General features: G+C 41.5%; 2 protein-coding genes across 3 annotated transcripts in view; one reads left to right on the forward strand and one right to left on the reverse strand.

Annotated features, from left to right (window-relative positions):
* Positions 1 to 42: 42 nt before the first annotated feature.
* On the forward strand, positions 43 to 10,797 carry tspan4b (tetraspanin 4b). Of its 2 annotated transcripts, XM_038979528.1 has the most exons (8): positions 43 to 544; positions 1,540 to 1,609; positions 2,756 to 2,947; positions 3,108 to 3,182; positions 3,487 to 3,582; positions 8,227 to 8,340; positions 8,758 to 8,841; positions 9,744 to 10,797. In XM_038979528.1, exons 2-8 carry the CDS (start codon positions 1,541 to 1,543, stop codon positions 9,810 to 9,812), a joined length of 699 nt encoding a protein of 232 aa, XP_038835456.1. In that variant the 5' UTR covers positions 43 to 544; position 1,540; the 3' UTR covers positions 9,813 to 10,797. The 2 variants fall into 2 exon arrangements, with proteins under 2 accessions (XP_038835456.1, XP_038835463.1); XM_038979535.1 differs by lacking the exon at positions 8,227 to 8,340.
* A 97-nt stretch (positions 10,798 to 10,894) lies between these two features.
* The window catches only part of bcl2l12 (BCL2 like 12), a 28,746-nt gene continuing 20,021 nt past the window's right edge, over positions 10,895 to 19,619 (reverse strand). The window contains exons 4-8 of the mRNA XM_038979276.1: positions 16,671 to 16,881; positions 12,637 to 12,771; positions 12,492 to 12,565; positions 11,990 to 12,256; positions 10,895 to 11,210 (exon numbers count right to left, since the gene is read on the reverse strand). Coding sequence (XP_038835204.1) covers positions 11,169 to 11,210; positions 11,990 to 12,256; positions 12,492 to 12,565; positions 12,637 to 12,771; positions 16,671 to 16,881 — 729 coding nt within the window. The 3' untranslated portion in view covers positions 10,895 to 11,168. The remainder of the gene's footprint in view (positions 11,211 to 11,989; positions 12,257 to 12,491; positions 12,566 to 12,636; positions 12,772 to 16,670; positions 16,882 to 19,619) is intronic.

Here is a 19,619-nt window from a genome sequence, read left to right on the forward strand (position 1 = left end):
ACGGCAAAAATAATGAGGGGAGGAGGGTGAGCGAGAGAGAGAGAGAATAGAGAGCGGCAACAACACAGTCACATCTGGAAGTTATTGAGAAGAGAAAGAGAGATAACTGCATTGTCATAGAAAAGAGGGAGAAAGGATAAACAAACTGTAGATGTAGGGATAGACTTATTAAATGTATCAACTGAGTTAAAGATTTAAGGGAGGACAGTTTATCTAAAGGTTGACAAGAATTCTACAGTGGACAGAGAGAGAGGAATTGAGGAAAAGAAAGAGAGAGCGCAAGAAACTGGAATTCTATCCTAAGAACAATCCATTCCCGAGAGGGGGAGGACGACAAAGAGGGAAAACTCAAATGTAGCTTTCTAATCTGGAGGACCGTTTAAAACAGAACAAAGGGGACTGAATCGAAACATATGTTATTGAGTTGAAATAAAATCAACTCAACAAAGAAGAAGAGCCAAGAGAACAAAAGAGGATTCCCTAGCCTGGAATTCTTCTACTCATTTGTTTGTATATCAAGCCTGTGGAGCCAACCGTCAGACAGGTACAGTAGGCTTAATTAAAACACATACACACACGTTAAAGGTCTCCGCCATGACAGGTATGCCTTGACTGTGTATGCATGAATCCTAGTAATGGCATATATTGATTTACGACAATTTGGTTGTCTAAGACTGTGAATAATTTATATTTTATATAATTTACAGCAGAACTTAAGCCAAAGTAGTTTTCTTCTTCTGTACATCTGCCTCCATTTATGTCCATTCTAAGTGGTGGACAAGTAAAAACGCATAAAATACTTTGGCATTGTTCACACTACCAACATCAATGTCGTTTTGGTTGATCAAGAATTCTCCCCCATTTTCAAAGACCGCCTCTTATTGTACATCTATTAACAAAGGAAGCACTCCTCTGTTTCATTCTGTTCTAAGTATTTTTAAGTCTATTCTACCACACTATTCTGCACTCTAGCATCAGCATGCCTTTAGAATGAGCTCCACTTCCAGTCGTGTTATGAGTCATGTTCATCCTGTCTGTGGCTGGTCATGGTAACCTTCCACGACCGCCCCACATGAGCTCAATTAGCAAGCACACACAATTAGCAGTCCAGCAGGAGAAGGGAGGTTCCTTCCTGTGCTCTGACAAACTGACTTCCTGTGTGTGGAACAGGTCACTAGATTCCACCACAGTGACTGTGTGACTTATCAGACCCACTCAGGAACACAGGCTAGGGAGCAAGTCCACCATACATACTGTACTGGTTGGCTAAGAACACTACAACACAGGCACAGACCCCACCGCCCTCCCACACACACACAACTAACCACAGACACACCATATAAATACCTTAATAAAAATAACCACAATACACAAAACCATCTGCCACCACAATCACACCTCGAATGTGCTGTATGCCCAAGGTATACTTGAGTAGAGTTAAGTAGATTAAACTTCTCAAGTCTTGTCTTGAACTTGTTATAATCCAATTAGCTTGAACTTAATATTAATATATAGAATACTTTGTTCTCTCTCTGTCAGGATGTCAGCCTCTCGGAGGTGCCTGTGCTGCGTGAAATACCTCATGTTCGTCTTCAACCTCATCTTCTGGGTCAGTACCTTCACATCTCTGTCCTTTGGTATGCCTCAGTTTTTTAAAGGCACAATCTGTACGATGTTCTGCTGTCCAATAGTCATTTAAATAAATGATATACAGTACGCTATACCCATTGTTTGAATCTTGAAGAATATAGATGACCAAACAAAGCGGGAGGGTCAGGCTGTTTGATATCACAGATTGAGCTTTTAAGCTCCGATTCCAGTTCTGATCTGTTTCTGGTCTTTGTCTAGTCCTGTTTGTGTGGTTCTATTACGGTGTTCTTCTAGCTCTCTTCTTGTCCTGTTCTGGCTCAGTTCTGATCTGTTCTGGCCTGTTCCATTCTACATACTTACATACCATAAGAGATTGTAAATTCTGGTCTTAAACTAGTCTGATTCCAATCTGGCCTTGTTCTAGTTTTGTTGTGGTCCTGTTTCTATTATGTTCAAGTTTGGTCTATTTATTTGTCTCCCAAATGAATATATTTGTGATCCCAGATTAACGTGAACTTGACCTTAGGCTGGGGAACAAGTTCACAATGCACCACACGTAATGTACAGTGTTGGCTAACAACACTAGGATGTGAATACAAACTCTGAACTAGATATCATAAAGTGCAAAGTCATAACGGGCCATGGAGTTAAAGAAAGAGAAAAAGGGTCATGATAAAGCCTCTGGTTGGCGGCACCAAGACATAAAACGACACTCCAATAACTCTGGACATATGTTAGTTGGTAGGAACATATGGAAACACCCTCAACAGTAAGACTCCTGCCAAATCTCTACTTATGTAGGTCAAGCAGGCAGCATTGATGATTTTGCTCTGCTTTAGCTTTTAAAATGCACAACTTATAACACAGGGTAGCCTTGTCCCATCTGTAACTGCTTTTACACATGTAAACACATACAGATCTGGGACCAGTCACAAAAGGCAGGGTGAGTCCCAATGCATAAACTTGCTTCCTTTCCCATGTCCTATCTTCTAACTATGGAGGCAACTACTTCTGACAGTTCACTCGGAAATCTAAGTTTGTCCAACAAATAGATTACTTTTGAGGACTAAAAACATGGTTCAAACTTTGATTTAGGAATAAACTACCACTATACGTATTGAGATTCACCGTAAGTCACCTTTTGTGTCTCCTGTCTCCTCTGTAGCTGGGAGGGTGTGGCCTGTTTGGAGTGGGAGTGTGGCTATCATTCACCCAGTCCGAGTTCTCTTCCCTCCCGCTGTCTTTTCCCTCACTCTCCGCAGCAAACCTACTTCTGGTCGCTGGAGGCGTCACCATGGTGACAGGCTTCCTGGGTTGCCTTGGTGCCCTGAAGGAGCAGCGCTGCCTGCTGATGACGGTGAGTCCCCATGACATCACAAAACATGGGTCCACCTCAACCATGTTAAATACCTTTACAAGTCAACTTAGCACAACACACAAAACCACACACACGCACAGGTCCAAAGGATTAAATATCTAACCCATCCCTCTCTCTCTCCCTCCCTCCCTCCCCACAGTTCTTTGTAATCCTTTTGCTCCTGGTCTTGACAGAGGTGACTCTAACCCTGGTCCTCCATATCTTTCACAAAGAGGTGAGTCCAGTCTACCATCCTCCTGGCCACTCATAAAGATCCAGTTTCACCCACTGATGTTTCACAACCCCAAATGAGGGTCATTAGTAAAGTTTTACCACCATATTACCACTAAATTAACAACCAGTGTTTAAAAAAAATTGATATACCGATACAGAAGACAAAGGGGTGGTACAGTCTACATTATAGAAGCCTTCTGTACATCTACATTATCCCCTATATCTGTCTCATATGCTGCAAGTATATCAAGGCCCACACTTCATCTTCATCTCTCTCTCTCTCTCTCTCTCTCTCTCACACACAGCTGGACACGAAAGCGCAGGATGAGTTAAAGGAGGGGATGAAGAATTACATGACAGACGAAGGACTGAAGAAGTCATGGGACAATGTGCAGAAAATGGTAGAGGGGGGATGGGGGTTAGGGGAAACCCACCAATCTCTAGTCTGTTACCTTATATGGTGCTTGTGTCTGTTCAGTGTGGATTTAGTGATAAATCACTTAAACTGACTGACGATGATAGTAAGGACTTACTGATCATACAAACATTAATAACACCTGCTCGTTCCATGACATAGACTGACCCGGGGAATCGAAGGGGAGGAGACAGGTTAAAGGAAGATTTTTAAGCCTTGTATGTGTGCCATTCAGAGGATGAATGATGCAAGAAAATATTTAAGTGCCTTTGAACGGGGTATGGTAGTAGTTGCCAGGCGCACCGGTTTGTGTCAAGAACTGCAATGCTGCTGGGTTTTTCACACTCAAAAGTTTCCCATGTGTATCAAGAATGGTCATCTAGCCAATTTGACACAACTGTGGGAAGTATTGGAGTCAACATGGGCCAGCATCCCGGTGAAATGATTTCAAGACCTGGGGGGGTGTAACTCAATATTAGGAAGGTGTTCAATTGATTTGGCGATGTAGGAGGTGGAACTGCATTTACAGCTGTCAAATCCACAAGCAGCCCGGTACGGTAGGCTATTGCGTACACTGCCATGGGATGCACTGAGTCGCTTTAGACCGATAGAAATCCTTATTTTGTTAAATGATTTTCAATGTGTCATTATTTCTCGTTTTGAACTTCTAATGTGAGTGGGACGGGTGTGGCTTCGTGACAACTACACGAGCAGACGCTCACTGATTTGACAGCACTAATGCAGTTACACATCCGACATCGCCAAAACATCAGGGGTGCGTCCAGTTCACTTGAATGTTTGCTACATTGTGGAACAGCTTGTACTGAATGACACGTTTCCCCAAAATGTTCTTGAACAGACATTGAGGTACGTTTGCGTTGTTCGGTGGGTGTGCCGGTGTGTGGCTTGAAGCAATGGCTGACGTATTTAAAAGGCAGAGGTGCATTTTGAAGTCAGAACCCAACCCCTCCCTGTTTTTCAACTGGTCGTTCTGTACAGCACAGTATACGTTCAATTTAACATTCTATTATGTTTCATGTAGTGCATGCAGCCCAGCTATGCGGGTGTAGGCGATCCCGGCCTTAGTGATCATTAATGGGCCAATCCACAGTTTTTGTTTTTTGGAAATCAGCTAACTTCCTGCAATTCAACACATTTTGGCATGGTGCAGAGAGAAACATTTGCAGTTTTATAATGCTATTCTACACATTTTGTCTTGAGGCTAAGATAAAATGTTGCAGTTTTAAAGCAAACTTCCTGCAATTCTACACGTTTGCTGTTTTATAGCTCTCCACTGGGCACAGACTTCAATTCAACATCTATTCCATGTTGGTTCAACGTAATTTCATTGAAATGACGTGGAAACAAGCTTGATTCAACCAGTGCGTGCCCAGTGGGCCATCTCATGCTTTTGTTCACATTTTACCATGAGACCGAAAAAATGGTGCAGTTGTACAGCTTAATTTCCTGCAATTCTACACATGTTGCTATCATATGCTATCTAGGGGACCCCAACCTCCAGGTGGGCCCCAAAAACGAGGTCAGGGACCCGGGGCATGTGCCCTGCATGCCCGTTCTGTAATCCGGCCCTGTCCCCTCTCCCGTTTCAGAAAAAAAGCTGAATGATGGGCTGGAGAAACGTACCGGTACCCACTCTCAAATTCATAGAGCCATGGATGCCAGAGCGGTATCCTACAAAGCCCGTTAGATCTACTCAGAGTTTTCTAAGCTAACCAGCTTCAGTTAGCTTCACATTCCAGCTCAGGCTTCATCCATCCTACAACAGTGGATATTGCTCGGCCGGCTGTAGCTAACTCTAGCAGGCTTGTAACTGCCTGTAACTGCTTCATTATGACAATGCTGAAACGTCAATCCATGGGCGAGTCAGTGCCACATTTTCAATTGTGCTGAAACCAAAATGAAAGTAAAGTTCTCTTGCAAATTCAGCAGTGTGAAATAGGCTTTTAGAAGTGCAGTTATTGTATTACTTATCGTTAATACAGTCGTTGGTGTGCTTATCAACTCCATTTTCCCCCACTCCTATCAATAGTTAAGTCCTATTCTATCAATAGTTATTAAGTCATACAAAAGTGTTACATTGCGTGAAGTTGCATTCTGTCATTAAATGTGTAATTTGATATTTTAACCAAAACATTTTACACACAAAAAACTTTTGATTAATAAAATATTGAACCAGTCGACTTCGTCCAATGAAGGGGATGATGCAATCTTTGCCAGAGGGAGGGATATGGCCCTCAACTCGCGGCTCAGTCATTTCATTCTGGGTAAGTGGAGTTAGCCGTGAGTTCTGAAGGATTCGTTGCCATAGAAATGTGCTTGGCTAAAAGATGAGCCACGTTTGTATGACCGGTAAAACCTAGTTGAACTCAAAGTTGACCTAAGCTACCTCCTAACTCCTTCAACCTGCTTCGTTGTATACCCCTCGGAACTGACCATCCATTGTTTTACTTTGTTTACAAACATTGGAGTAAAACAAGCTTATTTTTTGGGTGGTTCTGGTGTGGTAAGACAGTTGAACTAAGCTCATGAGTGATTTATAAGTTATATTCTTTAAGAATCAATGGCTACATATCATTCATATATATATATATACAGTGGGGATAACAAGTATTTGATACACTGCCGATTTTGCAGGTTTCCCTACTTACAAAGCATGTAGAGGTCTGTCATTTTTTATCATAGGTACACTTCAACTGTGAGAGACGGAATCTAAAACAAAAATCCAGAAAATCACATTGTATGATTTTTAAGTAATTAATTTGCATTTTATTGCATGACATAAGTATTTGAAAACCTACCAATCAGTAAGAATTCCAGCTCTCACAGACCTGTTAGTTTTTCTTTAAGAAGCCCTCCTGTTCTCCACTCATTACCTGTATTAACTGCACCTGTTTGAACTCGTTACCTGTATAAAAGACACCTGTCCACACACTCAAACAAACAGACTCCAACCTCTCCACAATGGCCAAGACCAGAGAGCTGTGTAAGCACATCAGGGATAAAATTGTAGACCCGCACAAGGCTGGGATGGGCTACAGGACAATAGGCAAGCAGCTTGGTGAGAAGGCAACAACTGTTGGCGCAATTATTAGAAAATGGAAGAAGTTCAAGATGACGGTCAATCACCCTCGGTCTGGGGCTCCATGCAAGATCTCACCTCATGGGGCATCAATGATCATGAGGAAGGTGAGGGATCAGCCCAGAACTACACGGCAGGACCTGGTCAATGACCTGAAGAGAGCTGGGACCACAGTCTCAAAGAAAACCATTAGTAACACACTACGCCGTCATGGATTAAAATCCTGCAGCGCACGCAAGGTCCCCCTGCTCAAGCCAGCGCATGTCCAGGCCCGTCTGAAGTTTGCCAATGACCATCTGGATGATCCAGAGGAGGAATGGGAGAAGTTCATGTGATCTGATGAGACAAAAATAGAGCTTTTTGGTCTAAACTCCACTCGCCGTGTTTGGAGGAAGAAGAAGGATGAGTATAACCCCAAGAACACCATCCCAACCGTGAAGCATGGAGGTGGAAACATCATTCTTTGGGGATGCTTTTCTGCAAAGGGGACAGGACGACTGCACCGTATTGAGGGGAGGATGGATGGGGCCATGTATCGTGAGATCTTGGCCAACAACCTCCTTCCCTCAGTAAGAGCATTGAAGATGGGCCGTGGCTGGGTCTTCCAGCATGACAACGACCCGAAACACACAGCCAGGGCAACTAAGGAGTGGCTCCGTAAGAAGCATCTCAAGGTCCTGGAGTGGCCTAGCCAGTCTCCAGACCTGAACCCAATAGACAATCTTTGGAGGGAGCTGAAAGTCCGTATTGCCCAGCGACAGCCCCGAAACCTGAATGATCTGGAGAAGGTCTGTATGGAGGAGTGGGCCAAAATCCCTGCTGCAGTGTGTGCAAACCTGGTCAAGAACTACAGGAAACGTGTGATCTCTGTAATTGCAAACAAAGGTTTCTGTACCAAATATTAAGTTCTGCTTTTCTGATGTATCAAATACTTATGTCATGCAAATTAATTACTTAATCATACAATGTAATTTTCTGGATTTTTGTTTTAGATTCCGTCTCTCACAGTTGAAGTGTACCTATGATAAAAAATTACAGACCTCTACATGCTTTGTAAGTAGGAAACACTGCCGATTTTGCAGGTTATCAAATACTTGTTCTCCCCACTGTATATATCCAAATATGGATGTAGCAATTGCAGATTGACCCTTTAAAGGGCCCTTACTTAACCAGAGTCAGCATGCTACTGTAGCTGTTCCAGTAGACTTCCAGCCATTGCACGAACATTAGTTAGCATTGGGTCGCGAAGATACCTTCCTTCATACTGGACAGAGACATAAAAATAGCATCCATGAGTTCATCTGACTCTGCATAAGTAAAAAAAAAAAAAAGGGCCAACATCTGGCTGGCACTATCGCTTTAAATCTTTGTTGGCTAGAAATGTACATACAGTATCAGTGAGTCTGAGGGGCTGTAGTTGCTGATCCAGGGACACATTTTTAGAGGCACATTTTCAGACAAACAAACAACGATCTGACAGAGTCAGAGACCAACAGAGATAATAACAAATATGCAATACTTGTTTCTTAGTTCAAGTGCTGCGGCGTCACCAACAAAACAGATTGGTACCCCGTGATCAATGGAACGCTCCCCGTTTCCTGCTGCTCCGGTGGGATGGACCAATGTGTTGAAAGATGGATCGAGGTCAGACCACTTCTCAAATGTAGGGGGGGACGGGGAGGGAGAGTCTGGGGAGTCAAGGTTCAACAGCCTGCGCACAAGACATTTCCCAGCTGCCTACATATCTTGCTAACAGAGTCCAGATCTGCATGTGCGCTCACACTTACAAGAATGTAAAGAATGAACCTGACTGTGACAATACAATTTATTTTCTCAACTGCATTCTTACAACACCCAATTCTCATCATGTTGCTCTGCTTCTCTCTAACATCTGTCCTCCACTCTTCTTCCCCCCCTACCCAACCCCCATCTCCCTCTTTGTCCCCCACCCTCCCCTACTACTCCTTTGCCCTTTTCTCTTCCCCATTTACTCTCACGTTTCCCTCTCCTCCTTCCCCTTTGTCCTTCTCTCTTCCCGCGTTTTCCTCTTCCCTCTCTCAGCCGTGTTATCAGAAGGCCAGACAGTGGCTCCTGGACAACATCCTCTCTGTCCTGGTGTTTGGAGTCTGCATTGGTATTGTCCAGGTAATTACAACATATTAATAGATCAGTCAATTAATCACATTCAATGAGCCAGGGTTGTATTCCACCATGCAGGATCATTGTTAGTCAACTAAATTTGATAAACAGCCAGATATACTTGCATGTTTATAAAGAAAGCTTGAATCTTGCAGTGGTGGAAAACGTACTCAAGTGTCATACTTGAGTAAAAGTAAAGATACATTAACAGAAAATAACTCCAGTAAGAGTGAAAGTTACCTAGTAAAATACTACTTGAGTAAAAGTATCTGGTTTTAAATGTACTTAAGTGCAGTGGGAGAAAGAGTACTAAATTGTCACACTTGAGTAAAAGTACAAAGTAAAAGTAAATGCTATACATCAAATTCCTTATATTAAGCAAACTAGACAGCACTATTTTCATATTTTTAATTACGGACAGAAAGAGGCACACTCCAACACTCAGACATCATTTACACAGTAGTTGTGTTTTGTGAGTCCGCTAGATCAGACAGTAGGGATGACAAAGCGTTATATTGATAGGTGCCATAATTCTGTCCTGCATGAGCATTCTAAATGTAACAAGTATTTTTCTGTCAGGGAAAATGAGTAAAAAAAATTTATTTAGGAATGTGGTGGAGTAAAAGTAAAAGTAGTCAAAAATGTGTAGTAAAGTACAGATACCCCAAAAAACTACTAAAGTATTTTTACTTAAAGTACTTTACACCACTGGAATCTGGGTTATTGAGAATATTGAGTGTTGTAACATATCTAAAATCGATGAACTACGAAATATGAGCTACAAATATTGAATTAAAAAAAAATCTAATCATTTAGGAAACGTATCTGGCAAACAATTCACTTAACCCGGTTTTGTGAAATATAGGTCACCATTTGTATAACTCAAATACATTCTCTTGTCGTTTCAGATCCTGGCCCTGATTTTCTCCCTGCTGATGTACTGCCAGATCCTCCGTGCTGAGAAGTACCTGGACTGATCTGGGACTGGTCCTTCACAGACAAGAGAGGCTGAATGAGAGACTCCCTAGCTGGCACAGAGAGTTCATGTAACGTTCCCTTAAGGTTTTCCTTCGGTTATTTGGAAAATAACTTCCCCACAACGATGTGGGAACTAAAAAGTGTTAGCTGGGTCCCAAATGTGAGAACAGCTGCTGGGGATGGTTTTTCAGAACATTAAATCCAGATCATCATTTTGTGTTCAATTCTGTTAAGTTTAAATGAAATATATTTTAATGAGCACACATTTGAAGGGTTATTTTCATCTGGATTGATTGTTCTTAGAACACTGCACTAAAAACCATGGGGCACATTCCAGGTCATCTTCATTGCAGTCATGTTGCTCAGATCTCACAACGCCTGGAGAAGTGTAATTAAATTGTATTTTAGAGATCTGATCATCTGCACAACACGACTGCAATACAGCCACTTATCCTGTATAAGGAATTACATTATTTGTACCTATTGGGGACTACATGCTACTTGTCACTTTTACTATTAGGCGATACAAATGATATTGTTTAGTAGTGAAAATGTAAAGTGCTTGCTCTGATGCCCATGGACAAGCAGTGAGATCTGCCCCAAAGAAACATTTACAGTACTCTGTTCAACTGCAGCATCTTTTAACCAGAAGTCTAAACTATGTGTTTAAAAGTGAGCCTTACCAAAGCAAACAAAATGTAAATCCATTGTAATTTGTATGCTTGTGAAGTGGTATTTGTTTTGTGAACTTGCACATTTTGTAAAATACACTTAACCAAATGTATGAATCTGGTAATAGTTCAAACAAGCACCATATGGAAACAAGTTATGAGGTGTTGTCGGTATGAATTCACTTCTCTTATAGTTCTGAGATGAGCCTATGCTTTCATATACTTATTTCTGTCCAATAGACAACTGAAGAGGTCATTGACTTGCAACAGGGTTTGTCATTATAATGAAATAAATATCTCATATCATTATAAATGGACTATCAAAGTATACTATTTAATGATGATCTCCAGTTGTAACACCAAGTAATGAAAACCAAACCAAAGACCACACTGTACACATTGGTTTTTGTAAAACACGTTTATAGAAAAACGTTGATAAAAAAAAAAAATTGTACAAGTACACATGATTCTCAGACAAATACAAGTGACATAATTCACGTGTCGTAGAGTTCTAAAAAGCTAATGCCTTCTCCGTCTCTCACCACAGGAGAAACTGAGGTCAAGAAGGGCCTTGAGTTGTACCTGACCTGATAGGACACAACTCTAAGCCTTAGTCATAGATTAGAGTTCACCGTTAAAAGGAAGTAGTGAGGATTTCCGAGCTGCCTTGATGGTGTAGGCTTGTCAGTCGCACTCCAAAATCTCTTCCAACTGGACAATACTTTCCTGCAGATGGAAAATGGGAGATGTGGGATTAGAAATTGAGGGAAAATCAGCACCAGATGCCTGCTGTGGTCAGTGACTTCTTCTGCCTCCTGGTGGTTGTGTTTGGAAACAACCTTTAAACTTTAGAACAGACAGAGGGCGCCAATGTCCACATTTACCTTTTTTAAAAGATGGGTTAGCTTACAATGTCACAAAAACTTTGCGCATGCTTCAATGGGGCAGAAGTCCATGTGTTGTTGCGATTCTGGATGGCCAGAAGGCTAGCAACAATGACAAGATGTCGCCAGGTGGGGAATCGTACGTAGCTCGTTTCAGCTAGTTTTATCTTGTTCTTGATACCCTGTCTTGCTTTGAGGTGTTTTGACTGATGTCACTTCTATGCTGATATGGCCAGAATTTACTAGCTAACTAACCAACAACACAAAAATAGTGCTCATCGTGCAACTTTATTTATGTTTTCAGTAAACATTGGAGATGAAATATAGTTTACATGTTGTCAACAAACTAAGTGAACCCCGTCTGATTTGCCCCATAGTCTCGCACGTGTCAGTTTTGTTGCTCAACAACCAACCAGTCTATACAACCAAACAGTCTATACAACCAAACAAGTTACTCTTATCAAATACATGTATATATTCTTCATATATTTAGCTGTTTAGGAGAAATGGAAAACAAACGCTAAGCTAAATCTGCATTAAAAAAAGTTAGGGCTAACTTGCATAAAGAGTTTAGAGATAGAGAGTTCTGATAGGGACAGGGCAATTGGAGCAAACACTCACCCATCCTCCATGGCTCTTCACCCAGGGGGCAAAGTTTTCCATATAGCGCTCTGCGTAGCCCTGCATGCGCTGCATCCCTGTCGCCGTGACGACACGCCGCGAGACCTCCATGGTGACGGCCACTCGTCTCAGCGTGGGGCTGCTGGAGGGAGGTGGCAGAGGTGAGGGCGTGGCCTGTTCCTGGCTGGCGAAGGTGTCCAGGAGCTTGGCGAAGGACGGGTATGAGAGACGGTTCAGCGTGAAGCGCAGGAAGGGGTCCGACTGGATCTGGGGGGGAACACACAATACATGGGTATGCAGTTAGTAAAGGTGTACGTAGTAGAGGTATAGGTTGTTTGTAACGGTGTATGTAGTAAAGGTGTAGGTAGTTCGTAAAGGCGTAGGCAGGTAGTAAAGGTGTAGGTAGTTCGTAAAGGTGTACGCAGGTAGTTGGAAACTGTGTAGGTAGTTAGAAACTGCAGTGTCAGGTGATCTAGATCTAGTCCTACACCAGAAGTCTTACCTTGTAGTTGATGGCGTCCCCTTCCATAGACAGTACCTGGACCAGCTGGCGCACCATTTCTTCTTTGTCAGGTTCTGAGGACAGGAGAGATGGATCAAAATAAAGAATAGCCATACAGCAGCATAGCATGTGTGTTTCCACTCACCAGGGGGAGGTTTGACCGGGGTGGTAGCAGGGCTGGGTCGTGGGCTGGACCTTTGGGGTCTCTTCATACTGTGGGACCGCTGAGCAATCCTGTCCAGAGTATCAGCCACCTCCTCATAGAACTCAGGAGGGTGTGCTACAGAGAGGGATGGGAGGAGAGAACAGTAGGAGTGTAATAGAATGGGCCTCCAACTCTGGTCCTGGAGAGCTACTGGATGTTGCAGGCTTTAATTCCAGCTTTTGTTCCAACACTCCTGTTTGAAATAATCAACTAAAAACATGCATTGTCTTCAGTCTGGACATTCAACTTTGAATCAGGTGTGTTGCAGTGTTAATTTCGCCAACAACCTATTGCTCCTGACACAAACTAAATTACGATAACGAGACGCTCTGAAAAAAAACTAACTATTACCAATTGCTTTTCATTTTAGTTGACGAAAATGTAACAAGACGAGAAGTCCACGTGAGACTAATAGACATTCACTTTGACATGAAGCTCATTTTCATCTGTTTTGTCCAATCATAAGCATGCATAGCTGTGTAGAATACATAATGCAATCCTCTCATTGATCGATAACATGTTTCTGTTGCGCGAGCTGATTGAGTTGATCTGGCTCTCCCACACACAGCTCCCAGCAGTGGTGGAAAAAGTACCCAATTGTCATACTGGAGTAAAAGTATAGATACCTTAATAGAAAGTTACTCAAGTAAAAGTGGAAGTCACCCAGTAAAATACTACTTGAGTAAAAGTCTAAAAGTATTTGGTTCTAAATATACTTAAGTATCAAAAGTAAAAGCATAAATAATTTCAAATTACTTATATTAAGCAAAGTAGACGGCACCATTTTCTTGTTTTTAAAATGTACAGACAGCCAGGGGTACACTCAGACATAATTTACAAAAGATGCATTTGTATTTATTAAGTCCACCAGATGAGAGGCAGTAGGGATGGACAGGGATGTTCTTTTGATAAGTGCATGAATTGGACAATTTTCCTGTCCTGTTAAGCATTCAAAATGTAACGAGTACTTTTGGGTGTCATGGAAAATGTAGGGTGTAAAAAGTACATTATTTTCTTAAGGAATGTAGTGAAGTAAAAGTGGCCCAAAATATCAATAGTAAAGTACAGATACCCCCAAAAACCACTTAAGTAGTACTTTAAACTATTTTAACCACTGGTTCCCAGTCACTTCAATCACTCGTCTGCCTTTCTTTTGAGCTGATGCACAGCCAGGACACTTCAATTGTAACAAACTAACCATTTTGCTCAGATCACATCCAGTTGTATTTTGCCATAAGCGTTATTTTCATCTATGGCAATAGCGAGTTGCGGTTGCTTTTTCAGATTAGAAAAACACATGATTTTTGCTGAATATAATGAGTACAGTAATAATTCTGGCATTGTTGTAAAGCTCATATTCTCCCCTTTTCAAGGAAGTCATTTATTTACCCCCCTCCGACAGTTATGATGGGGAGAAAATCAAAGCTAAATTGTTTAACCTGTGGGCTTTATATCCTATAGCAGCCTATGGTTAATTACATGTAAGGCAGGCATTGGTTACAATGTTACCAGCTAAGGTATACGAGGTGATTGATAGTAGACCTAGTTGGACAAGGCTATCTGAATGTGCACATGATGCACAAAAGAGGTAAATATTATTTAAGGTCCCACAGTTGACAGTGCATGTCAGAGCAAAAACCAAGCGATGAGGTTGAAGGAATTGTCCGTAGAGCTCCGAGACATGATTGTGTGGAGGCATAGTTCTGGGGAAGGGTACCAAAACATTTCTGCAGCATTGAAGGTCCCCAAGAACACAGTGGCCTCCATCATTCCTAAATGGAAAGAAGTTTGGAACCACCAAGACTCTTCCTAGAGCTGGCCGCCCGTCCAAACTGAGCAATATGTGGAGAAGAGCCTTAGTCGGGGAGGTGACCAAGAACACGATGGTCACAGAGAGCTCCAGAGTTCCTCTGTGGAGATGGGAGAACCATCTCTGCAGCACTCCACCTCTCAGGCCTTTATGGTAGAGTAGCCAGACAGAAGCTACTCCTCAGTTTAAGGCACATGACAGCCCGCTTTGAGTTTGCCAAAAGACACCTAAAGGACTCTCAGACCATGATAAACAAGTTTCCCTGGTCTGATGAAACCAAGATTGAACTCTTTGGCCTGAATGCCAAGTGTCACATCTGGAACCATCCCTACGGTGAAACATGGTGGTGGCAGCATCATGCTATGGGGATGTTTTTCAGCGGCAGGGACTGGGAGACCAGTCAGGATCGAGGGAAAGATGAACGGAGTAAAGTACAAAGAGATCCTTGATGAAAACTTGCTTAGGACCTCAGACTAGGGCGAAGGTTCACCTTCCAACAGGACAACGAACCTAAGCACACAGCCAAGACAACGCAGGAGTGGCTTCAGGACAAGATTCTGAATGTCCTTGAGTGGCCCAGCCAGAGCCCGGACTTGAACCCGATCAAACATCTCTGGAGAGACCTGAAAATAGCTGTGCAGTGATGCTCACCATCCAACCTGACAGAGCTTGAGAGGATCTGCAGAGGAATTGGAGAAACTCCCCAAATACAGGTGTGCCAAGCTTGTAGCGTCATACCCAAGAAGACTCGAGGCTGAAATCGCTGCCAAAAGGTGCTTCAACAAAGTACTGAGTAAAGGGTCTGAATACTTATGTACATGTAATATGTTATTTTTAATACATTAGAAAAAAAATCTAAACCTGTTTTTGCTTTGTTATGGTGTGTAGATTGATGAGGGAAAAAAATCTTTAATTCATTTTAGAATAAGGCTGTAACGTAAGAAAATGTGGAAGCGGTCGGAATACTTTCCAAATGTACTGTATGGATACATATCTTCAAACTCATATTTCCAAGACTCTAGTTGAAACAATATGGCCTCTATGAGCCAATGAGCTTGCATTCATGTTTTTTCCCATCCAACAGTGCAATAATGTGGCCAAACTCTACCATACTTTAAAAAAGGTTAGCTAGTCTCATATCCTTTTGAATGTATGCCAATTTCATCACTCAGTCAAACAGATCAAGAGATATAGAAATGTGCCTGTTATAGTGCCACCGTGTGGTTGATATGAAGGTGCTTGGATTTGTTGAGCCTTGACAGAGTTTGCAAAATATGTACCAAGTTTTGTTACAATATGAATATCCGTGACTGATTTATAGACCTTTATGTGTGAGACCATGCCCACATGTTTATTGGTCAATAGGCACTAGTTGTTTTAGGTTGTAGTCTTAACTATTTTTACGTTGAGAGACATTGGTCCATAGATGCCACATGTCAAGTTTCATGCCAGAGAAGTAGCGTTTTAAGTGTTAACAAAATTCAAAATTGATCATGGCGGACCTCATGGGTACCAAATTTCAGGACTCTAGCTCAAACGGGGTGAGGGGCATGAGCTTTCAAATGTAGCATTTTCAATTGTTTATTATAGTGCCACCATTCGACCAATTGGCATTGCATGAGAGGGTGTCATGCAATTTTTCATCCTCCTAGGCCTTATTATCATACAGGAATGTACATGTTAATTTTCCTTGACAGAAGAAGATGTATATTAATAATAACAATAATAAACGGCAGCAAAAACAATAGGGTTTCACCCAGCTTTGGTGCTTGAACCCCTTATATGAATAATAATAAGTATAGCTGCAAATAGCAATACTCAAGTTGTGGGCTCACTGTGCCCCTTGGATGAGCTACCGCTGTACTAATTTTTAGGCTTGTCCAATATCAAAACTCAACATCGAACAGATCATGCAATGTGCTTTGATGTATTTTGGACTATTTTTAATTATGTACTTTAAAACGTCTACTTCACCAGAACCGCTAGACCGATTGGTACCAAATTTGGTATATAGCATCTATGTACTTATTTCTTCAACCAGGACTCCAGCTCAAACAATATGGCCACTATGAGCCTGCTGGTGTTGGCTGCTGAACCCCTAATAAATATGATATTTTGAGGCAAACATTCATTGCTGACGACTGTTCGGTTCCAAAATACTTACTGGGAGAGATGACTGGCGCCCCGGGTACTGGCCCTACGCCGATGGTCAGTGTGGATGGCCTCTGAAGACGTGTCTCATCCTTGTCTTTATCCTTTTCTGGCTTCTTTTTTATGCTGAAGAAAGAGGAGATCTGGCTCTTCAACTTCTTTGCCTTTTTCTGCTGTTTCGGATCGTTCCCTTCATCTGACATGGAGGGGAACCTAACGTCTTCCTGAGGTAATAGTAACAATGATGGATAATGTATGTATGTATGTATGTATGTATGTATGTATGTATGTATGTATGTATGTATGTATGTATGTATGTATACACACTGTATAAGAACAGATAATCACAGCTTTGTACATATCATAACCACATTCCACAACTTATTACATTCCATAGTTTTCTGCTAGATTTCAGAGCAGCAGTTTTGCTCTAGGACCGATGTGGTCTTGTCTAGAATTTAAAACAGCAGCTAAAATCGGTCACAGGTCTTCTGTCTGACCTAAAACCCAACAAAACTCTTAAAATGTGGGATTGGGATACCAGCCAATTACAGTACCAGTCAAAAGTTTGTACACCTACTCATTCAAGGGTTTTTCTTTATTTGTACTATTTTCTACATTGTAGAATAATAGTGAAGACATCAAAACTATGAAATAACACACATGGAATCATGTAGTAACCAAAAAAAGTGTTAAACAAATCAAAATATATATTTAGACTCTTCACAGGAGCCACCCTTTGCCTCAATGACAGCTTTGCACACTCTTGGCATTCTCTCAACCAGCTTCACCTGGAATGCTTTTCCAACAGTCTTGAAGGAGTTCCCACATACGCTGAGCACTTGTTGGCTGCTTTTCCTTCACTCTGCGGTCCAACTCATCCCAAACCATCTCAATTGGGTTGAGGTCAGGTCATCTGATGCAGCACTCCATCATGGATGGCGTATCGCTGAAGAATGCTGTGGCAGCCATGCTGGTTAAATCACTGACAGTTTCACCAGCAAAGCACCCCATCATACCTCCTTCTCCATGCTTCACGGTGGGAACCACACATGCAGAGATCATCTGTTCGCCTACTCTGCGTCTCACAAAAACACAGCGGTTGGAACCAAAATTGGCCCAATCAATTCTCTTCTTCTTATTGGTGTAGTGGTTTCTTTGCAGCTATTCAACCATGAATGCCTGATTCACGCAGTCTCCTCTGAACAGTTGATGTTTAGATATATCTTTTACTTGAACTCTGTGAAGCATTTATTTTTCGATGCAATTTCTGAGGCTGGTAACTCTAATGAACTTATCCTCAGCAGCAGAGGTAACTCTGGGTTTTCCTTTCCTGTGGCGGTCCTCATGAGAGCCAGTTTCACATAGCGCTTTATGGTTTTTGCAACTGCACTTGAAGAAAGTGTAAAGTTCTTGACATTTTCCGTATTGACTGACCTTCATGTCTTAAAGTAATGATGGACTGTCGTTTCTCTTTGCTTATTTGAGCTGTTCTTGCCATAATATGGATTTGGTCTTTTACCAACTAGGACTATCTTCTGTATACCACCCCTAACTTGTCACAACACAACTGATTGGCTCAAACGTATTAAGGAAAGAAATTCAACAAATGAACTTTTAACAAGGCACACCTGTTAACCTCTTGGCGCACAGATCCCTTTAGCGGTATAATTGTCATCAACAACCGCTGAATTGCAGTGCGCCAAATTAAAAAAAACATGCTAAAAATATTTATATTCATGAAATCACAAGTGCAATATAGCAAAACACAGCTTAGCTTGTTGTTAATCCACCTGTCGTGTCAGATTTTGAAAATATGCTTTACAGCGAAAGCAATCCAAGCGTTTGTGTGAGTTTATCGATCACTAGACAAAACATTACGAACACCTAGCAGCAATGTAGATTGGTCACAAAAGTCAGAAAAGCAATAAAATGAATCGCTTACCTTTGATGATCTTCGGATGTTTGCACTCACGAGACTCCCAGTTACACAATAAATGTTCCTTTTGTTCGATAAAGATGATTTTTATATCCAAAAACCTCCATTTGGTTTGCGCGTTATGTTCAGTAATCCACAGGCTCGTGCCGGTCTTGAAGGGCAGACGAAAATACCAAATAGTATCCGTAAAGTTCGTAGAAACATGTCAAACGTTTTTATAATCAATCCTCAGGTTGTTTTTAACATAAATAAATCGATAATATTTCAACCGGAGGGTAAAATAATTCAATACAAGACAGAAATAAAATGTCGAGCTACGACATTCGCGCGCAAGAACTAATCAAGGACACTGGCGCGATTTGATAAATCTCGCTCATTTTTCAGAATAAAAGCTTGAAACTATGTCTAAAGACTGTTCACAACCTGTGGAAGCCATTGGAAAATGAATCTGGTTGATCTGGAGGATAGGCAGGCAATGGAACAGGGATTTTTCAAAATAAGAGGCACTTCCGGGTTGGATTTCCTCAGGTTTTCACCTGCAAAATTAGTTCTGTTATACTCACAGACAATATTTTGACAGTTCTGGAAACTTTAGAGTGTTTTCTATCCTCATCTGTCAATTATATGCATATTCTAGCATCTGGGCCTGAGAAATAGGCCGTTTACATTGGGAACGTTATTTTTCCAAACATAGAAATTGTGCCTCCTAGCGTCAAGAAGTTAATTGAAATGCATTCCAGGTGACTACCTCATGAAGCTGGTTGAGAGAATGCCAAGAGTGTGCAAAGCTGTCATCAAGGCAAAGTGTGGCTACTTTGAAAAATCTCATATAAAATATATTTTGATTTGTCTAACACTTTTTTGGTTACTGCATGATTCCATATGTGTTATTTCATAGTTTTGATGTATTCACTAGTATTCCACAATGTAGAAAATAGTAAAAATAATGAAAAACCTTTGAATGAGTAGGTGTGTCTAAACCTTTAACTGGTACTGTATGTGACATGTAATTTCTTAGTACAT

This window comes from Salvelinus namaycush, chromosome 3 (genome assembly GCF_016432855.1).
Source record: "Salvelinus namaycush isolate Seneca chromosome 3, SaNama_1.0, whole genome shotgun sequence".
Taxonomy (NCBI): domain Eukaryota; kingdom Metazoa; phylum Chordata; class Actinopteri; order Salmoniformes; family Salmonidae; genus Salvelinus; species Salvelinus namaycush.

Coding starts and splice junctions, on each gene's coding strand:
- tspan4b (XM_038979528.1), top strand. CDS start 1,541: ATGTCAGCCTCTCGGAGGTGCCTGTGCTGCGTGAAATACCTCATGTTC. Junction 1,610..2,755: donor TCTTCAACCTCATCTTCTGG/GTCAGTACCTTC, acceptor TCTCCTCTGTAG/CTGGGAGGGTGTGGCCTGTT. Junction 8,842..9,743: donor TCTGCATTGGTATTGTCCAG/GTAATTACAACA, acceptor TTGTCGTTTCAG/ATCCTGGCCCTGATTTTCTC.